At 41.6% G+C, this 18,306-nt stretch overlaps 1 protein-coding gene across 3 annotated transcripts in view; it reads right to left on the bottom strand.

Moving 5' to 3' along the window:
• The window catches only part of PNPLA7 (patatin like domain 7, lysophospholipase), a 130,665-nt gene that overhangs the window by 104,478 nt on the left and 7,881 nt on the right, over window positions 1-18,306 (bottom strand). Inside the window, exons 5-14 of one of the 3 annotated variants that reach the window (XM_086625042.1) lie at window positions 17,556-17,644; window positions 17,065-17,202; window positions 15,543-15,702; window positions 14,427-14,507; window positions 9,295-9,423; window positions 8,018-8,098; window positions 7,398-7,512; window positions 6,757-6,853; window positions 2,118-2,214; window positions 1,024-1,170 (exon numbers count right to left, since the gene is read on the bottom strand). In XM_086625042.1, coding sequence (XP_086481168.1) covers window positions 1,024-1,170; window positions 2,118-2,214; window positions 6,757-6,853; window positions 7,398-7,512; window positions 8,018-8,098; window positions 9,295-9,423; window positions 14,427-14,507; window positions 15,543-15,702; window positions 17,065-17,202; window positions 17,556-17,644 — 1,134 coding nt within the window. Of the gene's footprint in view, window positions 1-1,023; window positions 1,171-2,117; window positions 2,219-6,756; window positions 6,854-7,397; window positions 7,513-8,017; window positions 8,099-9,294; window positions 9,424-14,426; window positions 14,508-15,542; window positions 15,703-17,064; window positions 17,203-17,555; window positions 17,645-18,306 lie in introns of all 3 variants that reach the window. The other 2 variants (XM_086625040.1, XM_086625043.1) reach the window with 2 other exon arrangements.

The raw sequence follows: 18,306 nt of genomic DNA, 5'->3' as shown, positions 1-18,306 counted from the left end.
ATCATCTGTAGCCTTTCATGAGGATATAAATGTCTGAAAAAACTGAAAGTTAACATAACAAGAGTTAAGTCTCCTGCAGACTAACAGACAGTACTGCACCCCTTAGTCAAGTCCATGACAAAGTAGAGCGTGTACCTCGAGCTTCACTGCTGGGAGCCAAAAGATCATGACCAAGATTTTGAAGTTGCAAGGGGAATAATTTGGAAGTCAGCAGGGAATGTTGAAATCCAAAATCAAAAATAAAATCTTTTAAGTTCTAGTACGTGTTGCTTGGTGAGAGCTCTTAAGGCAGAGGAGGCTGTACCAGCTGTGCCCAGGCCTCTGGCAGCATCAACAGCCTTGAGTTATCGAAACATATGCCACAATAAAAGTAGGATATCTGTGATTTAGACAGATGTACAGTTTTCCCAAGTTGTCTGATTAGCAGCATGAAGAGATACACCTCTGTAATGAAATGCAGCTGGAATCATGGGAATGATGAAAACAAACGATTTCATTCCCTCTTACAACATGAAGGCAATAAGCAGGGGCTGAGCTCAATAACGACAGCTGCGAGGGCACCACGTGCGTAACCTGGCACGGGCATGGCACAGTCACTCAGCTGTGAAACACACTCACAGCCAACGGCCAAAGAGAGAGATTCAATTGCAAAATTCAAGTGAGGCACTCAGACTCCATGCCAACAGGACTAATGGCTTCAGCCATCATCTGAGTGCCTTTGTGTAACTTCTTCACACGGTACGCGAGAGCATGAAATTACAAGGCAGCAGGAATTGCACGTTTACTTCTCCCATGGATAAATCTGTACACAGCAGAGAAGATTCGTGAAGTGCATTTCAGTACGGTCTTTTCAAATGGCAGAATTAATTCCAATTTATTTCAGCCCTGCTAATGACTTCAACAGACCAGAGCATAAAGCATTCGGCTAGTCTGCAGCGTACTAGGGAGACAATTTACTTTTTAGTGCTTGGCAGAATGAGATGAAAAGCAAAAATGAAGCCATTTCTTCCTGCAATAACTTACATCAAGTTTCATCAAGGTTGAAAGGTCTTTCTTTGCTGCTCTGACAATGGCATCAATGTGGGTGCTGTTACAGGAATCTCGCACAGCGCTGTAACGGAAAACTGCCGAAGGAGTTTCTGCCACCGTCACAGTCTTCTTCAGGATCGACTGCAAAGAACAGATACACAACAATATCAGTTTAGATGTTACAACTGGCACCTACCCAACAAAAACTTGCTGTATCATCTGTGTTCTCTAACCACCACAACTGGTGGCCTGGGGCAAAAAAAAAAAAAAAAAAAAGCTAGGTTTGCAAAAAAAAAAGCAACAGCTCGCTAGCTTCATTATTCTTGCATTTTTCTGCAAAGCTCGACTCTCAAGTCAAACAAAGTTACTCATCACGGCTTGTGAAAAGGAAGAATAAAGAGACTTTTCAGAAAGTGGGCAGCTGCCAGCTGGGCAGAAGTCAAACTTGATCAACACCAGCACATATAAAGATGGAGGAAAAGATAAAACGTCCGTCACGGTCACACTGAGCATGCCGGCGCTTTGGTAGCAGCGCAGGGGCTGCGGGGACGGCCCCCGTAAGGAGCTGCGGGGAGCTTCCCCGGCTCCAAAAATTCATCAGACCCATCTCTGCCCAGGGCACCCACCGGGCAGAGCTTGTCCTGCCAAGACCACCACGGCTCATCAGGGCAGCCGGGCCTGGCGTGGCTACAGGCAGCTCACAGGTTTTTAATTCCATGCTGCAAAGTAGTTCTCACAAATAAAGTGTTGTCTGGCAAATTCACCTTTCCAAATAATCCTTTTCCTGAGTCAGAGGAAGGCAAGATACCTAAAACCAAGCAGTTGCAGCAGTGCTTTCTCATTACTTGCCAAGGGACTCTCCAAAGAGTTTCCAGATACTCCCTAGAAAGCCTAAACAGTCACCAAAATCTACTGAGACAACTATTAAAGTTAAAAATACACCAAACATCACAACTTGTAGAGATGAATCCATGCAAGGGCACGTATCCGAAGTACGGGAGAAAACATTTCTATTACTCAAGGACTAAGGATGGGTCAGGAAATGCAACGCAAGAAGCATGCTGGAGCACCTAGAGGAGAAGACCTACCTTGCCCACAACAGGACTGCTGGCAGTGTCCTCAGAGCCAAAGTGCACTCTGGCTCTTTCATACGCCATGTCCATGTCTGACTTGGCACCGCTGGAACTACCTACGAGCAACACAAAAATCCTTTTTTTTAAGCATCTCCATTATTACAGTTTGTAAGAAATAGCAGACACTACACGAAGCCAAGCAATATTTCTTTTGGTGGTGTTTTTTTTGTTTGTTTCTAAAGTTGAGGATAAAATAGAAAATAGCACCCTCGTGTTCCAATTTATTTCCTAGTTCCTTTTGCCCTGGAAGATCTGATGGGAACTTTAAATCTTCTCACCTGAGCTCACGTATACAGTACGTCCCAAAATTCCCACAGCCATGCTTCTACAGAGTACAATAATTATTTTTGGGTAGGCAAAACAGAGTCATTCTGAATCTGAAGATTATCAGGAAGAGGCAAATCCACCAAACAGACATTTTCCTTGTGGTTTCCAGGAAATGATTCATATGAATCTTTTCTCCACTAAACCAAAGAACTTTTTTGTACTCAATATATTCTAAGAGCTTTTATAGGGAGAATATTATGATCGGCAACTTCCTAAAGCCTTTCCATGGAAAGCATCCCTCTCCCAACACCTAAAACCGTTTTAGATCCTTTTTACAACTTCTCCAAACTGTCGATGCACATCACGTGCCAAGAGATACAGAAGGGATTTCCTTACAGGTGTCACTTGTTTCATTCATCAATGTGAAGTCACTAACAATTTCTATTCCTTGCTTCCCAGGTTTAATACATCTTACTTCGATTAGCTCCTTGGCTGCCCCATCCACCTTCCAGGAACTTAGCTGAGATAACACCACAAACATAACTGGGAAACACTTCCCTTTTAGTTACCTTGAACAGGATACCCAAATATCAGCCTGATGATCTACCGATGAGTTTAAGAATCATGCAGAGATGGCAATTTCCTTTAACAAATAAACCTATAATCATTTCTACCATATTTCTGTGCTTAATATATCTCAAAAACATACTGTATTCAGAAAAGTTTAAATTTTCTCCCTTATGCCTTTTTTCTTCTGCTACTGCACTGTTCTTATACTTTTGCTTTTTTGAATGCAAATTGCTGCTCAGAAATAGGACGGGCCCTTAGGAAAAGCAATTGTCTTTCCTGACTGTTGAATTTTGTTACCTGATAAAACTCTGAAAGGGCTTGAATTTTTAATTCTGAACTCCTCCCCCATCCCACCCCCTCTCCACACACACACTTGAGTTTGCTCAGGATTGCTCTGATCTTTGGAAAGCTGGCTTTTGGAAACAAGGAGCTGCCCTACATTTACACCCTTGTAACATATGACCATGAGAAAATGTTACCTTCCCATGAACAGCTGTCTATAAATTTAATTTTAAAAATATCATTATTTCATTTCAGAAGGAACTTGACTCCTCTCTCCACCCCAGCTGGGACAGGGAGAGAATCCTACTGTCCCAAAGATTCAGATCTACCTCGGAGTACTCCTTCCCATGCTACTTACAAATATGAACAAACCTTTGCATGTAGGAAATCTGCATCTGCCACTGGGGTCATAACATCATTTAATGATCAGCCTCCAAACAAGAAACCCAACAAGTTGACCCAAAGATTGTCATCAGCAAAACTTACAAACCATAAGATAAGAAAAAAGCACATAAATAAACAAAGAAAAAAGCTGTTGATGCTACTAACTGAATTTCACACTCACTGCAATATTAACGACCTTGAATTAGTTATAAACCAAAAAAGCTGGGATAGTAGAAGTAGCAGCATGTAGCTCCATATGGGCTGGTTTGACTACCTGTCAACTGTACTGCCCCCCACATCACAGTGTCAGCACAACTACCATGTCCCAATACACCAAGTGCATTTTAAATCTAAACACACGCTTCTCAGGTTAAACCTAAATAATCTGATAATGAGCACGTAGGCATGAAAAGCATCCTCTCCATAGCTCTGCATATTAAAAAAAAAAACAACAGAGAGAGGAAAACAAGGAGGCATTCCAAGAGTGAAAGCTTATGTCTACTAGACTTCTATTCAAAGCAGAAGTCTTCATCTCAGTTGCAGAGATAAGCTTCCCACACAGTGATTAATTAAACTGTCTTGTTGCTCAAATGGGAGTTAGAAAGGATACGGCAGAACAAGTTTTAACCAGAACCGTTGAGTCGAAAGAACAGAAGGCAGGGAGAAACTCAAGAGTGGAATGCAATCCTGTTTGATGAACACATGCTCGGTGGCATCCCACACACTGCTGGTCTGGAGGTCACTGCAAAACCAATGGCAACTGACACAGGCCCTGGCCGTGCTTCAGCTGCCTCCTTCCTTCCCAGTACTCGCCCACTGAACTACCTGCTCCTCCTAACACAGGGGTCCTCTGCTGCTGCGCGTACGCTGTAGGGTCATGGTTTCAGTTTTGAAGAAGGACAAGTAGCTTCTCTTAACTCTTCATCAAAAAACACCAGCAAACAAACCAATAAAAAATAGCTGCCATTTAACCTTAAAAAAAAGAAACAAGCAGGGAACACTTATTTCCAGGAAGAAGAAAACTGATGAAGTTATGGCATACAAAAGATCCCATTGTTTTATTTCATTCATCTCATTCTTGTCCATCAGCCCAGACACTCCACATGGCCTCACTACACCTTCTTCCACAGGAAGGGTTGCTGCAGTTGGAAAGCAGACTGGCATGAGCTGGCAGGATGGTACTTCCTCATCTACACAGCCGCTACGCTTCAGGTTCAGTAGCTACACAGCAAACAAAAGAACAAACTACACCACGGTCCCAGGATTAACTGAGGCAAAAACGTTGTCCCCAAAGTAATTTTTAGCAGTTTCTGTTAATTTAAATCAGCCAAGCAAAGCAAAGAGATGCTGAGATAATAGCACCTGCACGACTAATAACAGACAGTTCTCTTTGCTCTAAATCAATAATCAACACAATCAATATTCCCACGGAGTCTGAATACACAGTACGGTGGCGGAGCAGAATCTGAAGCAATATCTTGATCTTTTTATTGCAGACAGTAAGACAATTTCTGCACAAGATAAACAGTGACCATAACCTCAGTGCAGTGAGCAGAAATCAGCTCCGTTAACTGAGGCAAATCATAATTACCCAATTAGATACACTCTTCTGTCAGTAAAAATTTATTTTCTCTCTCTGCTAAGCTCTGTGTACCCTGACATAACTCCTATGACACATAAAAGGAGAAAGGAAGGACAAATGGACAGATTCACTGTTACGTATGCAGGGATCCTTCCACATAAAAGTTTCTAGGAACACGCATGGACTCTACCTTGAAATTTCCAGGGCTGCACAGGCAGATCTCACTGAACTACTGTGCTCACCTGGGGAAAAGGTGCCCATGTTCAGAGGCTCAAAGAAGCACTACTTAATTCACCCCCTGATCGCGTCTGCTGGTACATTTTTATAATGCATAGTGCAAAATGACCTACCACGTGAAAACAAAGCCAACGCTTGCATGGTTCAGTTCAGTATTTTCCCTCAATTTGTTTCCCTGCTGCAGAAAGATGATCTACTTATCACTTGCCAAAATCCTACTTCTGTCATATGAATCCCTCTGTGATATGGAATTTATGGAAAATTGTAACTGGGATATTGTACCTTTGCACAGCAGAAACTGAAGAGGAAGTGAATCAGCTCTCTATTGCTAAAAATGAAGCAACTCCCCATTCTTCACTTCTATATATACTACCAACTTAACTTGATAGCAGCAAGTGTTAGGAACCCCACGTCAGGGAAAGCCCTCAACACTAAGGGCTCCCTCAGCCTGTCTCCCTCCTCTCTTACCCCTCACAGCACGTTCTTATCTCCTAAACCACTTAATAGTCAATGTAAGCAATACCTGTATCTTCTAATGTGCCCACTTTATTCCACTGATTAAACTTTATATAACTTCTCTGTTAACAATAGCTCCGTATAGATACTACAGTATCTAAGTATGACTTTACAACTACCACAAGCTGGTTAGTTTGGTACTCAGCTAATGAAAGACAGATGCTTTCCTTCTGTGATTCACCCCAAGAAGTTCCAGCTTCCCTACCTTGGACATAAAGCTAACCTAAACAACTGGCTCAGCGATGACTGAAGTTCACTGAAACAAATGCTGCAGCAGAAAAACAGCTCAGCTTCATAAATGTCTCAGAGCATTCAATGATAAATCACCTTTATTACCCACTCAAAAAAACATCCCTCTAAAAGCAACAAAGCCATGTAATGTGCTCTTTGGAACAATCAGCCAAGCAAGAATCGTGTGTCACCTTCTGCATGAAAGATGATAGTGTATCATCATAACTCCCTTCGTTTCAGTTATACCAATTAATAAAGCTCTTCATTTGCATGTCTCTCAGTAGCCAAATTACTCTATGTTCCCCATTGCTAATAAAGACAGCAAGGGAATGCTCTCTTAGACAACAGTCCATTTGTTACTTTGGAAAATAAATTTTTGACAAATGAGTTAGGAAGCAGTACTACTGCAAGATGATTATCTAACACAAACAGGAAGATTATCTAACCCAGTGCTCCAGAGAGCCTGTATCTTCGCTCATATGATTAGATACATTGCTTATTTTCCACAATTTTGCCAAGCACTACTTACTAGAAGCTTCTGTAGACCCTGCATAGGGAGGCGAAGAAAGGCTTCTTCTGAAAACAGGCTCAGAGTTTTCTGTACCAGAAATCTTCAATGAATCTGGAATTTGGAAACAAAAGTTACTCAAACGTAAACACAAGGTACTCCCTAATAAAATAAATTTAATCAACAGCAAGAACCTCTCGCTACCTACTTTTAAAACTTTCAAAACCTTTAACACAGCCTTTAATTAAACAGTGTTAAACATTGCTTAAACCTGCTTCCTGCTTTTGATCTAATTAAAAAAAATTTTCAAGTTCAGAGGCAAAAATTCAACTTGAACTATTTTCCCAGGTTCAGCTTCCATACTGACACTTCAGCCTGAAAGCCTAAACATATCCAGCAATTCTTCTGCTAGTATCTAGAGTGCAGAATTTTCACAGCTCCTCCTAGGAAGCCAACATCAGGAGCCACTTCGCCCCTCCCTCAGTATCATTAACAACACAGGAATAATTTCCTACTAAAGCGAAGGACTATCCAAAGACTTCAACCCTGAAACTGATTTAAGAGAAACCCTACCTGCTGTCATCAAAAGTCCTCTGATGAACAGCACAACTAGATAACATGACACAGGACAGTTACTACACATTTCCAGAAACATTACCTATTTCCAGCGCTTCCCCAGCTTTTTCAAACTTTTCTCCACGATTTACTGCTTTGCTCGAACCTCCTCCAGATGTTAGGCTTGCCACAGAGATGAGCGGGATGGCTTGGCTCTGCTGCAAGCAGCAAGGTGAACAGGCAAACACAAATCACACACTCGTTCGTGCCCAACAGGGCTGGGCCCTGTATCGACCCCTGGGGTACCTCTCCCAGTCGCAGCGATCAATCAAAGATCATTAAGGGTGGCCATGCAATGACATCTGCCAGCTCCCTCAGCGCTCCTAGGTGCACCCCATCGTGGCCCGTGGACTTCTGTATGTCCACTTTGCTTAAGTATTCCCTGACTGGATCCTCTTCCACCTCATACACCAGTTTGAAGTGATGCACTTCTTCAAGCTTCTGAAATTTAAGCTCGTCTCCCTCCCTTGAATTGCCCAGGCATCAGTGTAGGCTAGATTTTATGGGCTGGGCATAGCAAGTACCTTACTTCTCAAGCACTGTCATTACTAAATTAATGTGTTAACATTTGCTTTATGATCTTCTGAAAAAAGGAAAACCTCTCTGTGCCAAGTCACAGACGGGCCACATAGTAAGAGTGGACAAAACGTACCCCAAACTTACACAGTTAAAGAGCTCAGTAGTCAGACCGAGGTAGTTGTGCAAAGCGAGGAATGTCACTCTCTGCAGCCTTACCATGATGATCTAGAAATGAGAAATCAAGAAGCAACAGGAATGGATTTAGTGTTGTCCCACACTCACTCCTGCATTTAGATACAGTTATGTAACAGAGTACCTGAAGGCGCTTGATACAACACAGACTGTGCCCTAAGCTGCAATTCCTTTTTAGCAGTTGATAAACTGAGGCAAAGATAGATTCCAGTGATTCACCAAAGACTTCATAATCATTCGATGCCACAAGAATCTTATTTCCAAACACCAAATAATGCTTTTTGCTTTCTGTCAACATTAATAATAAACATGTCTTGAAATAAGTGTACTTGCTTCCACTCCCCACCCTCCCATTCAAAAAATTATTCCAGCTTTCCGCGTACAGAGCCTGTGCTACTGCTCTACAAACACTCTAGCACGAGACATCACTGCCACCTGACCTTCCTCTGCCCTGCCAGCTTATTCCCACCCTTAAGCCACCCTCTCTCATGTACCAGCTCTCACAGAGCAAATTAAATTGGTATAATGATCTGTTCCCCTCAACCATCAGTATCAGGAGGTTCATGTGTCATTCATAATAAATCATCCAGATATCAGAACAGTTTGCAAGGACAAAGATTTAGAAGTGACAGTAAAACAAAAGGACAGACCAGAATGACTGATCGGGTCACATGCACCCGTGTGACTATTATTCCTGTGGGACAAGGTGCCCCCTGGCAAGCGCTCCGAACTGAAATGGTTAATACCCTGGCCCCTTCCATCCTGCTTCCACTCGCAGGATGTACAAGACACATTTGCAGTGCTCACCTGAAACTGTGTAAGCTCCTGCAAAGCAAGCGACGGTGAACTTAAAACTAACAAGAAACACAGCTCCTTCCTCAGCTGCTGGCAATTGTTTCTGAAGTGGAAAGTCGCACGTCAGTCTGAATTGTGCAGATTTTGCAAAGCATCACCCCAAACAGCTTCTGAGAGTACATCAGTCCTTGTATATGGACGTGACAAATATATGAATTATTTCTTCCTGTACATGACTAATGCTGAGATCATTAAGCCTAGAGCTCTAAGAGCCAGAGGAATAGCAGAACTAGTCCGAGTCTTGAAAAGACGTGATACCGAACAGTTCCACACCTGCAAAAGGATGGGGAGCTTGCTGCACTTCAAAATGCCTTCCTTCTAACGTAGAAATTAGTGATTTCCCACCCTCCCCAACTCTGCTTAACAAAGCTTACCTGTACCACTCTGACAAGAGTTTCAGGATATTTCTGGAAGACATCTTGAAAGGCACTTGCTGGAAGCTGCAATATAGTGGACGGAACAGCTGCCCGGGCTGAGACCGTTTTGTAAGGAGCAGGGTGACCCTAATGGAAAATTTCAGAGACACAAGGTTAGTCCACCAGTTATCTGGCCCAATTCTTCCCAAATTTCTACTTCAATACTGTATATGCTTGGCAGACCTCATCTGACCACAAAAAGCCTTAAACTCTGTTCCATGACCTGCAGGTGGTGTAATGAGGGTGGCACGGTCAGGTGAATCCACACCAGCAATTCCTCTACCATTAAACAGAGACACAGGTAGAGAAACAGGAGCAACAAGAAGGTGGATCAGGTTAAGGGGAACTGGCTCATTGGTCAACTCTGTTAGTTTTGTTACAGACAAAGCCAGGCTTCAGAAGTATTTCAACTTCCAGCTATTCAAGACTGCAGAGAAAAGGAGTTTTGTTGATTTTATTATCTGTACTGACAATCAAGCTACTTGCTGCAAGAACAATCATAGACTTACACAATCAGCAAAAAACACACTATAACAAAATTGTATAGCAATGATGTACGTAATGGAAGAAGAAAAAAAAACCAGGCAGACTTCTTGTGTTTTAAGATTATATACAATATATACATTTATATAAAATCTTATATGATTTTTATCTATATATACACACACACAAATATATATATATATGAAATACTCCAAGTGAGAAAGCCAAACAGCTTGTCTTCAGTTGAGATTAACTGGGTCTATACCATCCTGAATTGCTTGAAGAACAGATTGAGAATTAATAAACCAACGAAAGATAAAACTGTAAATGGTAGAATACAGAGATTTTCACACTGGAAGGCACGCTTCTGGTTTCAGATTTCCCCCCCTTGAATCAGAATAGATTTTAACAAAAAGCTACTGCCAAACACTTGGATCAAAAACTCCAGACAACGCCCCTTCTGTTCCATTAGTAAATGCTGAAAAGAGTATCTATAAGTCATGAATTCATTCACTAATACCTGAAATATTGATTTATCCAATATTTCTACGATAAAAGGAGTCCTTTTGTGGTATGGAGCAGGAGCTAAGGAAGAAATGGTGGTTCTACTTTAACACAGACACCTTACAGCTTCTGAAGCTTTCATTCCTCCTGAGCAGCAGAAGGCAAATTTTTCCCAACACTAAACACACACAGATGCTAAATGCTGATTGCAAACAAAAAACCCTGCAAGTCTTCCAGAGCATCAGACAACTAAGCACAATCACTGCAAAAGAATTTCTGCCTAAAGAACACGGCAAAACCAAACAAGACACATTCTGTACAACTATAACCGCCCTGGAAAATAAAGCTGCATTTCTGTCTGCCTCGCTGGTCTGGAAGTCATGATGAAACCGATTCTAAAATTAAATTAAATTAACTGGAACCAATTTCTTAATTACACCAACTTCAGCTGACCTTTTTATAAGATCTGGGGATGATATTAATAGCTTTGATTTTCAAGTTCCTGAGGGATTTGAAATTTTAAACGTCTCTTTGACCTACAGTGCAAAGCTACCAGGCGTCCTCAGTTTTCCCGAGTTTCTTCTAATTAAGTGACGCAATTAACAAATGACATTTCTGTGCTTTTTGCTGTACCCAAAAATAAATGCAACATTCCTCTTTTACAGGCCAGTTTAAAGCCTGGCTTTAGATGAAGTCATCATTTGGAATTCTCCTTATACCCAAATTTAAAAGAAAACTCAATATTTGCTTTTAAATACATACATCACCTTACTTGCCATCAGCTGTATTTCCTATCAGTTTCTATACCAAACACATAGTGAAAAATTAAAGAAATCTATTAAATCTCTAGTCACTGGACAAAGAATAAGCATTAAGTTTAATAGTGTTCCACAACAGCTATTCAAAAGGACAGAACAAACACTGTGCATCACGTCGATACAGTCTACCCAGTGAAGTGTTTGGTGTTTTTTCGGAACAGTGCTTGTCTGAGGACAGACCAGTGCTGACAGTCTCTCAGAAAACAAGTTTGAGGATAATAATGCATAATGATACAGTAGCCTTTTCCTCCAAAGAACAGCCCATCCCTCCAGTTTTTCAGCATATAATCTTTCCTTTTCGAAATCCCTGCGTGAGAGCTGCCTGCTTTTGAAAGGGCCGACCGTCACGTCTAATGGGTTTGGAACACGCTAAAAGCTGTCAGAGGGATGCAAAGAGGAAATGTTCCTGTAATTGTCAGCCCTCTCAGATATAACGTAATCAGCTGCACACAGAGAATACCACATTTAAATTATACTATTTTACAAGCACACCCTGAGGCCACAAGGAACAGTTAAGTTATAATCAGTAGTGAACTAGGGTCTTTCAAGAGAACTTTTTGTTCTCAATGCAGATAACCATGTACTTCTGTCGTGTTCTAAAAGCTGTGGGGTAATAAAATAGAATAGGTGACAAATGTCACAGCTAAAGTAGTCGTGGTTGAATCCTAATGACAGCTAATGGCCAAATCCAAACGAACTTGCTTAAGAAGTCTGCTACAGGAGACACAGGTGCCTTACATTCTCCAACCTGGAGTGGGAACTCCTTTTTGTACCCAAAAATCTGCCATATTCTCTCTATTCCCATTGTTTGGATTTCGTCTTCCTCTGCTCCTACCTGCCATCCTTCACACTATGTCAACACTGCTGCAACCCAAAATTCTTTCAGCAATCAATCATTTCTTTACAACCTTATCTATCTTCTCCACTGTCATTTAAACAGACTCCAGCCCTGCAGGCTCACCTTTATCCAAGTGTTTTTTCAGCTTCTTTTAATCCTCAGACTTTCATTTTTTCTCCTTCAGTCACTGGCAATTGATCAATACTCCTCTCGGTCTTCCAAATACCATCTCCACACGGAGGACAAAGGAAAAGTAAAACCCAAAGCCCTAGTAATCACCGTCAAACCCGTCTCTATTTGTCCCATTTAACTCCGAAGAAAAATCCACAATTCAGGAAGCAGGTCTGACTGCACACAGACACAGAGTGGGCATTCAGCAACAGCTGCCAAAAACACTCGCACAGACATCAACGACGTTGAGTTCAGGGACTTCTTCAATGCTTGAGGCAGTATCAATTCAGAGTCAGATTAATTGCAACACATAATAGTTCCAAAATACTGGGAAAGGGCTGGCATCTACCTGGATACAAAGCCTCCAATTTCTCCTTTGAGTTTTGAGAAAGCAGCATTTCTCTGTCCTCAGAATAAGGGAGACACAGCACAAGCCTCTGAAGTCAGAGCTGGTACTTTGTGTTTAGTAGATCTAAGGGAACTTTTCAATTAAAAAAACTGGAAAATTAGACTAGCAAAGTACCTCTTGTGTGACCTTTCTTTTAAATCAAACAAGACACAAAATTGTTTGACACAATCAAACACTTCTTGTGGCAACCTCAACCTCCTTGCACATCTCTCAACCAAGCCGGGGACCAGACTGACATTGTATGTTACAAAATCAGTTAAAAAAAAAAAGAAAAAAATCACAAATCCAACTCAAATCCTCTCTGAATACCTTCTTCCTTCATGTCAGATCCCTGTGTTTGGTGGTAGAGTGAAATTTCATTAACATCATAGTATCCACAGGAAGTTCTAAGACTCATTCACTAATTTGGAATGCCACTGAGAAGTCTCTTCTTCACAATGAAGAGGGGAACTAACAAAATAACCAGTTCACACAGCTGGGAAACTACAGAGAAAAGGGAGAGTTGTAAAGATAAAGGAGAACAAGTTACTTCAGCAAAAAAATTTGCAAGTGTTTTTGGTTATATACTCTTCTGCATGCTGATAACTGTTTCAACACACTTTCGATAATTTATACTTCCTGATTTATCAGTGGTATAACTAATGAGAACGAGGAAAAAATGATAGAATGAGAATTAAAAAAAAATAAACAAAAGCCACACAACACAAAATTAATGGCAACCACCCTTTAAAAAAGACAAAACCAGAAACCATTTTTATACAAGAAGGATTTCTTCTTGTTTATTCAAAAAGAATACAGGAAGAGAACATGACTGGTATTCATGTTCCTATACTGTGGTCCTGCTCTTTAGAATATTGTCATTAAGAAAATTTACTGGTGGAAGTAACACGGGCAAAGATACCTCTAAATCTGCTATAAATATGGATTTGACTGCACAGTCGAAATCATTCACGTGCCATTACCTTCTACAGAAGAAAGCATGACCAAGCTTAAAAATTGTTTATTGCTTCCGATAGGTTTTATGGAAATCTTATATATATTAGATATATCTTATATATATCTAAAAGTGGTAAAAACCACTTTCCAGAATCATTAAAACTACTTACACACAGAATAACAGTACCCTTTAATGAAAGGAGGCAGCCAAGCACGAGAGAAACACGATACAAGGTCAAATATGAACAACTTATTGATGAGATTATCTTCATCCTCTCAGCTATCAAAATCTTTCAAGCACTCACTTTAAGTGCCTGTGTGTTATCAAAGATGATGAATTCACCACCTCCCATTTAGGTATTCCTAAATAAATAGATGTACTGTGACAATTTCAGCAAAACTGTCGTTGTAATTCCAACTCAAACAAAACCCACACCACTAATTCGTGCAATAAACACGACCAGTTAGCTTTTAGCTCGTCTTGTCGCCTGTCAAAGAGCACAACCTTCAGATGGCCATCACCAACATGAACATATTACAAAAAAATTAAACCCATCAATTGGCTTCACAGTATAATTACAGTAACAACTGCCAGATGTATTACCGTCAGACTACACAAAAATAAATTCAGTAGGTAACCCTGAGCAAATCAAACCATACCTCAGCTTTCCAGTCATAAAAGAGTAATTCAAATCCTGTGGCTTATCAGAATTAGCCAGCGTTACGCTGTCAAGCACACGCATTTCACAACCAACTAACACACTACAGAGCTACGTTTACAGCTGTGAAGGCCTGGGAGAAGGAAAAGAATTGGTCAAAGGAACGCTTTCCATTCTGAATATTCTTTCCTAGTAATTTTCAAAGCCTACTTCCCCCTGCAGGCTCTGAGATAAAGCAGCACCATGGAAAACCTGCACCTTCAAGAACTCACCGTGATAACATCAAGAATGCTGAGAAGGCTGTGGACGCTGTCTCCTGCCAGCACCTCCTTCACAACCACTTCTGTTCCATCCTGCAGGTGTAGGACAGAAGATTGCTGCAGGCTCACAGTTGCATATTTGGCATATATGGAGCATTTCAGAAAGCTTAACTTGCTCTTATTCTGCCAGATACTCTGAGCAGCCCCAACAAAAACAGTCCCCCCATTATAACTTGGATGCTTGTTTTCTCTCTGCTTTGATGGAAGTGTGCCAATTCAAACCACCAAAGTTGTAAACCACCATTCTAAAAGTGATAAATCAAAGGAAACTAAAAGCCAGTTTTGTCTAGGGGGAGATGTGACCTGCTTGTCTCTGCTATGTAACAACTGAAAATAAAAATAAAAAAAAAGCTTCCTTCCCTCTGAGACAGAATTAACTCTGTTTATTGAGGGACTACATGTCGGTAGGTAGTATAAAACAAAGAACAGCAACATACAAAAATATCCCAAAATCAGCAAACTTGGAATAATTTAAAAACACAAAAACTTGGATTTTCACCCAGACAGCTGTCCACACATTAAAGCTAACTTTCAGCCAGGAAGGAAAAAAAAAAAATGGCAGAAAGGGTCACAAGGGCTAGGACAATATTTTAAGACTCACCCATAAAACAAGTCATCATTTCTGTTTCTTATCTACCCAAAAGTGACTCTGAATCTTCCACCTCCCAGGCAAACTCACTAACTGCCACACTAAGAATATTTCGGAGTGAAGTGCACTCGGTCTCTCCTGTTCTGTTTCATATAACTACCATCCAAAAGGATGTTTCCAACGCTATGCAAAGCCAGTCCTCCACCATGTCCTCCCTCAACAACTATGCAAGTAGAGGATGTGAGGACATTTCAGAAAGCCTGATGAGCCTTGTGTTTCACACTCTCATCTAAGACACGGAGGACCACAGTTAAAATCTTGATTTTTATAAATATCATGGCCCTGAAGGGTTGGAAGTAATCCTTTCTAAATCACCATGATTCAAATGTCTACGTTTAATCAACACTTAATGATTCATGCTAACCTATATGCTATGCCAACAGATTTATCTCAAGAATCACAGATCCGTTTATTCTTACACTTTCTTGAATGCAGACTTCCAGTTTGCCATCCTGCACAATGTAGATGCTGTCATCCAGCTGCCCAGGGTGAAAGACGTATGCACCTTCGTGAAACTGCACGAAAAACATGTGCTTGCACAGTTCCAGGAAAAGAGGTTTCTCAAAGTGGCCAAGGACCCTGCAGGAAAGAAAATGCAAAGGGAAATCTAAAATTACCACTGCTCTTGGAAAATCCTTCCTAAATGAGCAAAGCCCTCAGGCACGAATAGCAGAGGAACCCAGAGTCAGTTGTTTTACAACAGTCCAACAACACGGCAGAAGGAGCAGAACTCCCCAGGGCAGAAGGTGCAAGAGCACTGTGAAACGCTGAAAACTGCAAATACTGGAGCTCCTTTTGAGTAGCACCCCGAGCAAAGCCAGCAGGCTCAGAAGGGAGTACATCCAGTCTTCCTCAAGCAAACACCAGCATGGCTTATGAAAGGGAAGAAATATAAAAACCTGCAATAGATTCACACGTTGCATGAAAAAAAAGTCATCCTTTGGAACTTTTCCTTTCAGTATAGCTACCCTGTCCATGTAACCAGAACACACGAGAAATACTGAAAACAAAGGGAAAAACTTCTGTCATCTGCACGTACTTGCAAGTTTGGAATATTCCGTTTCCCACAGGTAACGTGCAACTGGACTCCTGCGATACTGAAACTGGTCAGTCACTCCCAGGCAGACAGAAACACACGTCAAACCTGGTCGTTCTGTGCCACAGCACCAGAAGGGCCCTTCATGTAGCTCCATCATTCAACAGGATCAATCAATCAAATCCTACTGCAATATCAATTAGTCACAGGAGACCATAATTCCACAGCAGAAAGTTCATAGGATTTAAACAGCACGTTTATTACAGTATGTATGACCTCCAGGACTAAATTATATTGCAACTGGGAGAAAAATGAACATACCTAAACAGAAAAAAGTTACAGGTCTGAGGATCTCATCCTCTTTGCTACGTCAGCAACATAAACACTTGACTGAACGAGCACGAAGACCATCCCTTCCTCTCAACCCACCAAAGAGCTGTGAGGATTAAGTTGACTTTGATTCTGCTTGCAACCTTCTTAGTCAGGGAAATAAAAGATTCTGCAGTTTAAAGAGTTGTCAATATGGTATCCAATTAACATTTACCAATTATGATAGCTTTTTGTACCAAAAAACTGTCCGATATAGTCTAAGGGGAATTTTAAAAATGTACAAACAGAAATCTGTTCATGTTAAAAAAGCTTTATTATCATTATCTCCAAATTTAGGCCACTAATCTACGTCCATTAAAAAAAAAAAAATCACATTCAAATATTTTCTCTATGTTTCTAGAAAATTACAAGTAATTTATTTTTTCCTCAAGCTCAGATGAGCTTTCAGTGAACTGCTTAAAGGTTCTAATGATGCAGTGATAAAATTTAAGACCTGACACAAACTGGTAAATATTTAGATCACCTGAACATCCATCGAAAGCAAAATTCAAACTTATCTTTCCATTTAACATTACCTAACATTTTTAAGCATGTACAAGACTTCTGATGGCAAATGGGAATTCTTTACATCAAATTCAGTCAGATCTGCCTCTAGCAAAGAGGGAGGTGGCTCCTTCCGCTGCAGCGTTGGACACTCCTTAATACGCAGAATCCTACAAAGGAAAACAGAAGACAAAGTTCAGGAAATCTCCTCATTTGTCTTAAGTACGGGCTGTATCCCAACACCACAGGTGGTCTGCACACCATACCAAGCCACACAATGTCAAGTAGATAAACCAGTAGCATTCCACCTTCCTGCCTTTCTTCAGCAAAACTAGAGACAGTGCTGCCAGCACAATCCGCTCCATTGCAGCGAACTTCCCAGCTGGTGCACAGCTGACAGGACTGTGGAAAAACAGCAGCTGTGGAAAAGCACTCTGCTAGGGATAGGTTCCACACCACAAACAAAAACCCACAAAACCAGCCTCCATGGTGTGAATTTTCCCCTACCCAAAAGCCCAAGTACCTTTTAGCCAAGGATAAAACTTTGGCCCGCTTCCGCATCCTTTGGCGAGGCACGGTGTTCCCAACCAGAGAGTTTGGGAGAGTTGTAACCTAGGAGGAAGTAATGAAAACAAAACCATTTACTAACAACCAAAACAAACAAAAAACACCCAACCACTAGTTCCAACCCTGCAAAGGCTCCAAGTCATCAGAGCACGAGCAGAGTGAAGCACTCTTACAGGGCCCTGGAGGACTGTGTTCAGCTCCGGGGTCCCCAACACAAGAAAGACATGGGGCTGCTGGAGCGGGGCCAGAGGAGGCCACAAAGATGATCCGAGGGCTGAAGCACCTCTGCTGTGGAGACAGGCTGAGAGAGTTGGGGCTGTTCAGCCTGGAGAAGAGAAGGCTCCGGGGTGACCTTATTGCAGCCTTCCAGTACCTAAAGGGGCTGCAAGGAAGCTGGAGAGGGACTTTGGACAAGGGCGTGTAGTGATAGGACAAGGGGCAGTGGCTTTAAACTGAAAGAGGGGAAATTTAGATTGGATACAAGGAAGAAATTCTTCCCTCAGAGGGTGGTGAGGCACTGGCACAGGTTGCCCAGAGAAGCTGTGGCTGCCCCATCCCTGGAAGTGTCCAAGGCCAGGTTGGATGGGGCTTTGGGCAACCTGGTGTAGTGGAGGGTGTCCCTGCCCATGGCAGGGGGGTTGGAACTAGGTGATCTTTGAGGTCCCTTCCAACCCAAACCATTCTGTGATTCTATGACTGGAACGACA

Source organism: Tauraco erythrolophus, chromosome 22, assembly GCF_009769465.1.
Source record: "Tauraco erythrolophus isolate bTauEry1 chromosome 22, bTauEry1.pri, whole genome shotgun sequence".
Taxonomy (NCBI): Eukaryota; Metazoa; Chordata; class Aves; order Musophagiformes; family Musophagidae; genus Tauraco; species Tauraco erythrolophus.
Note: the sequence above shows the minus strand (reverse complement) of the source record. Positions and strands in the feature narration are given on the sequence as shown.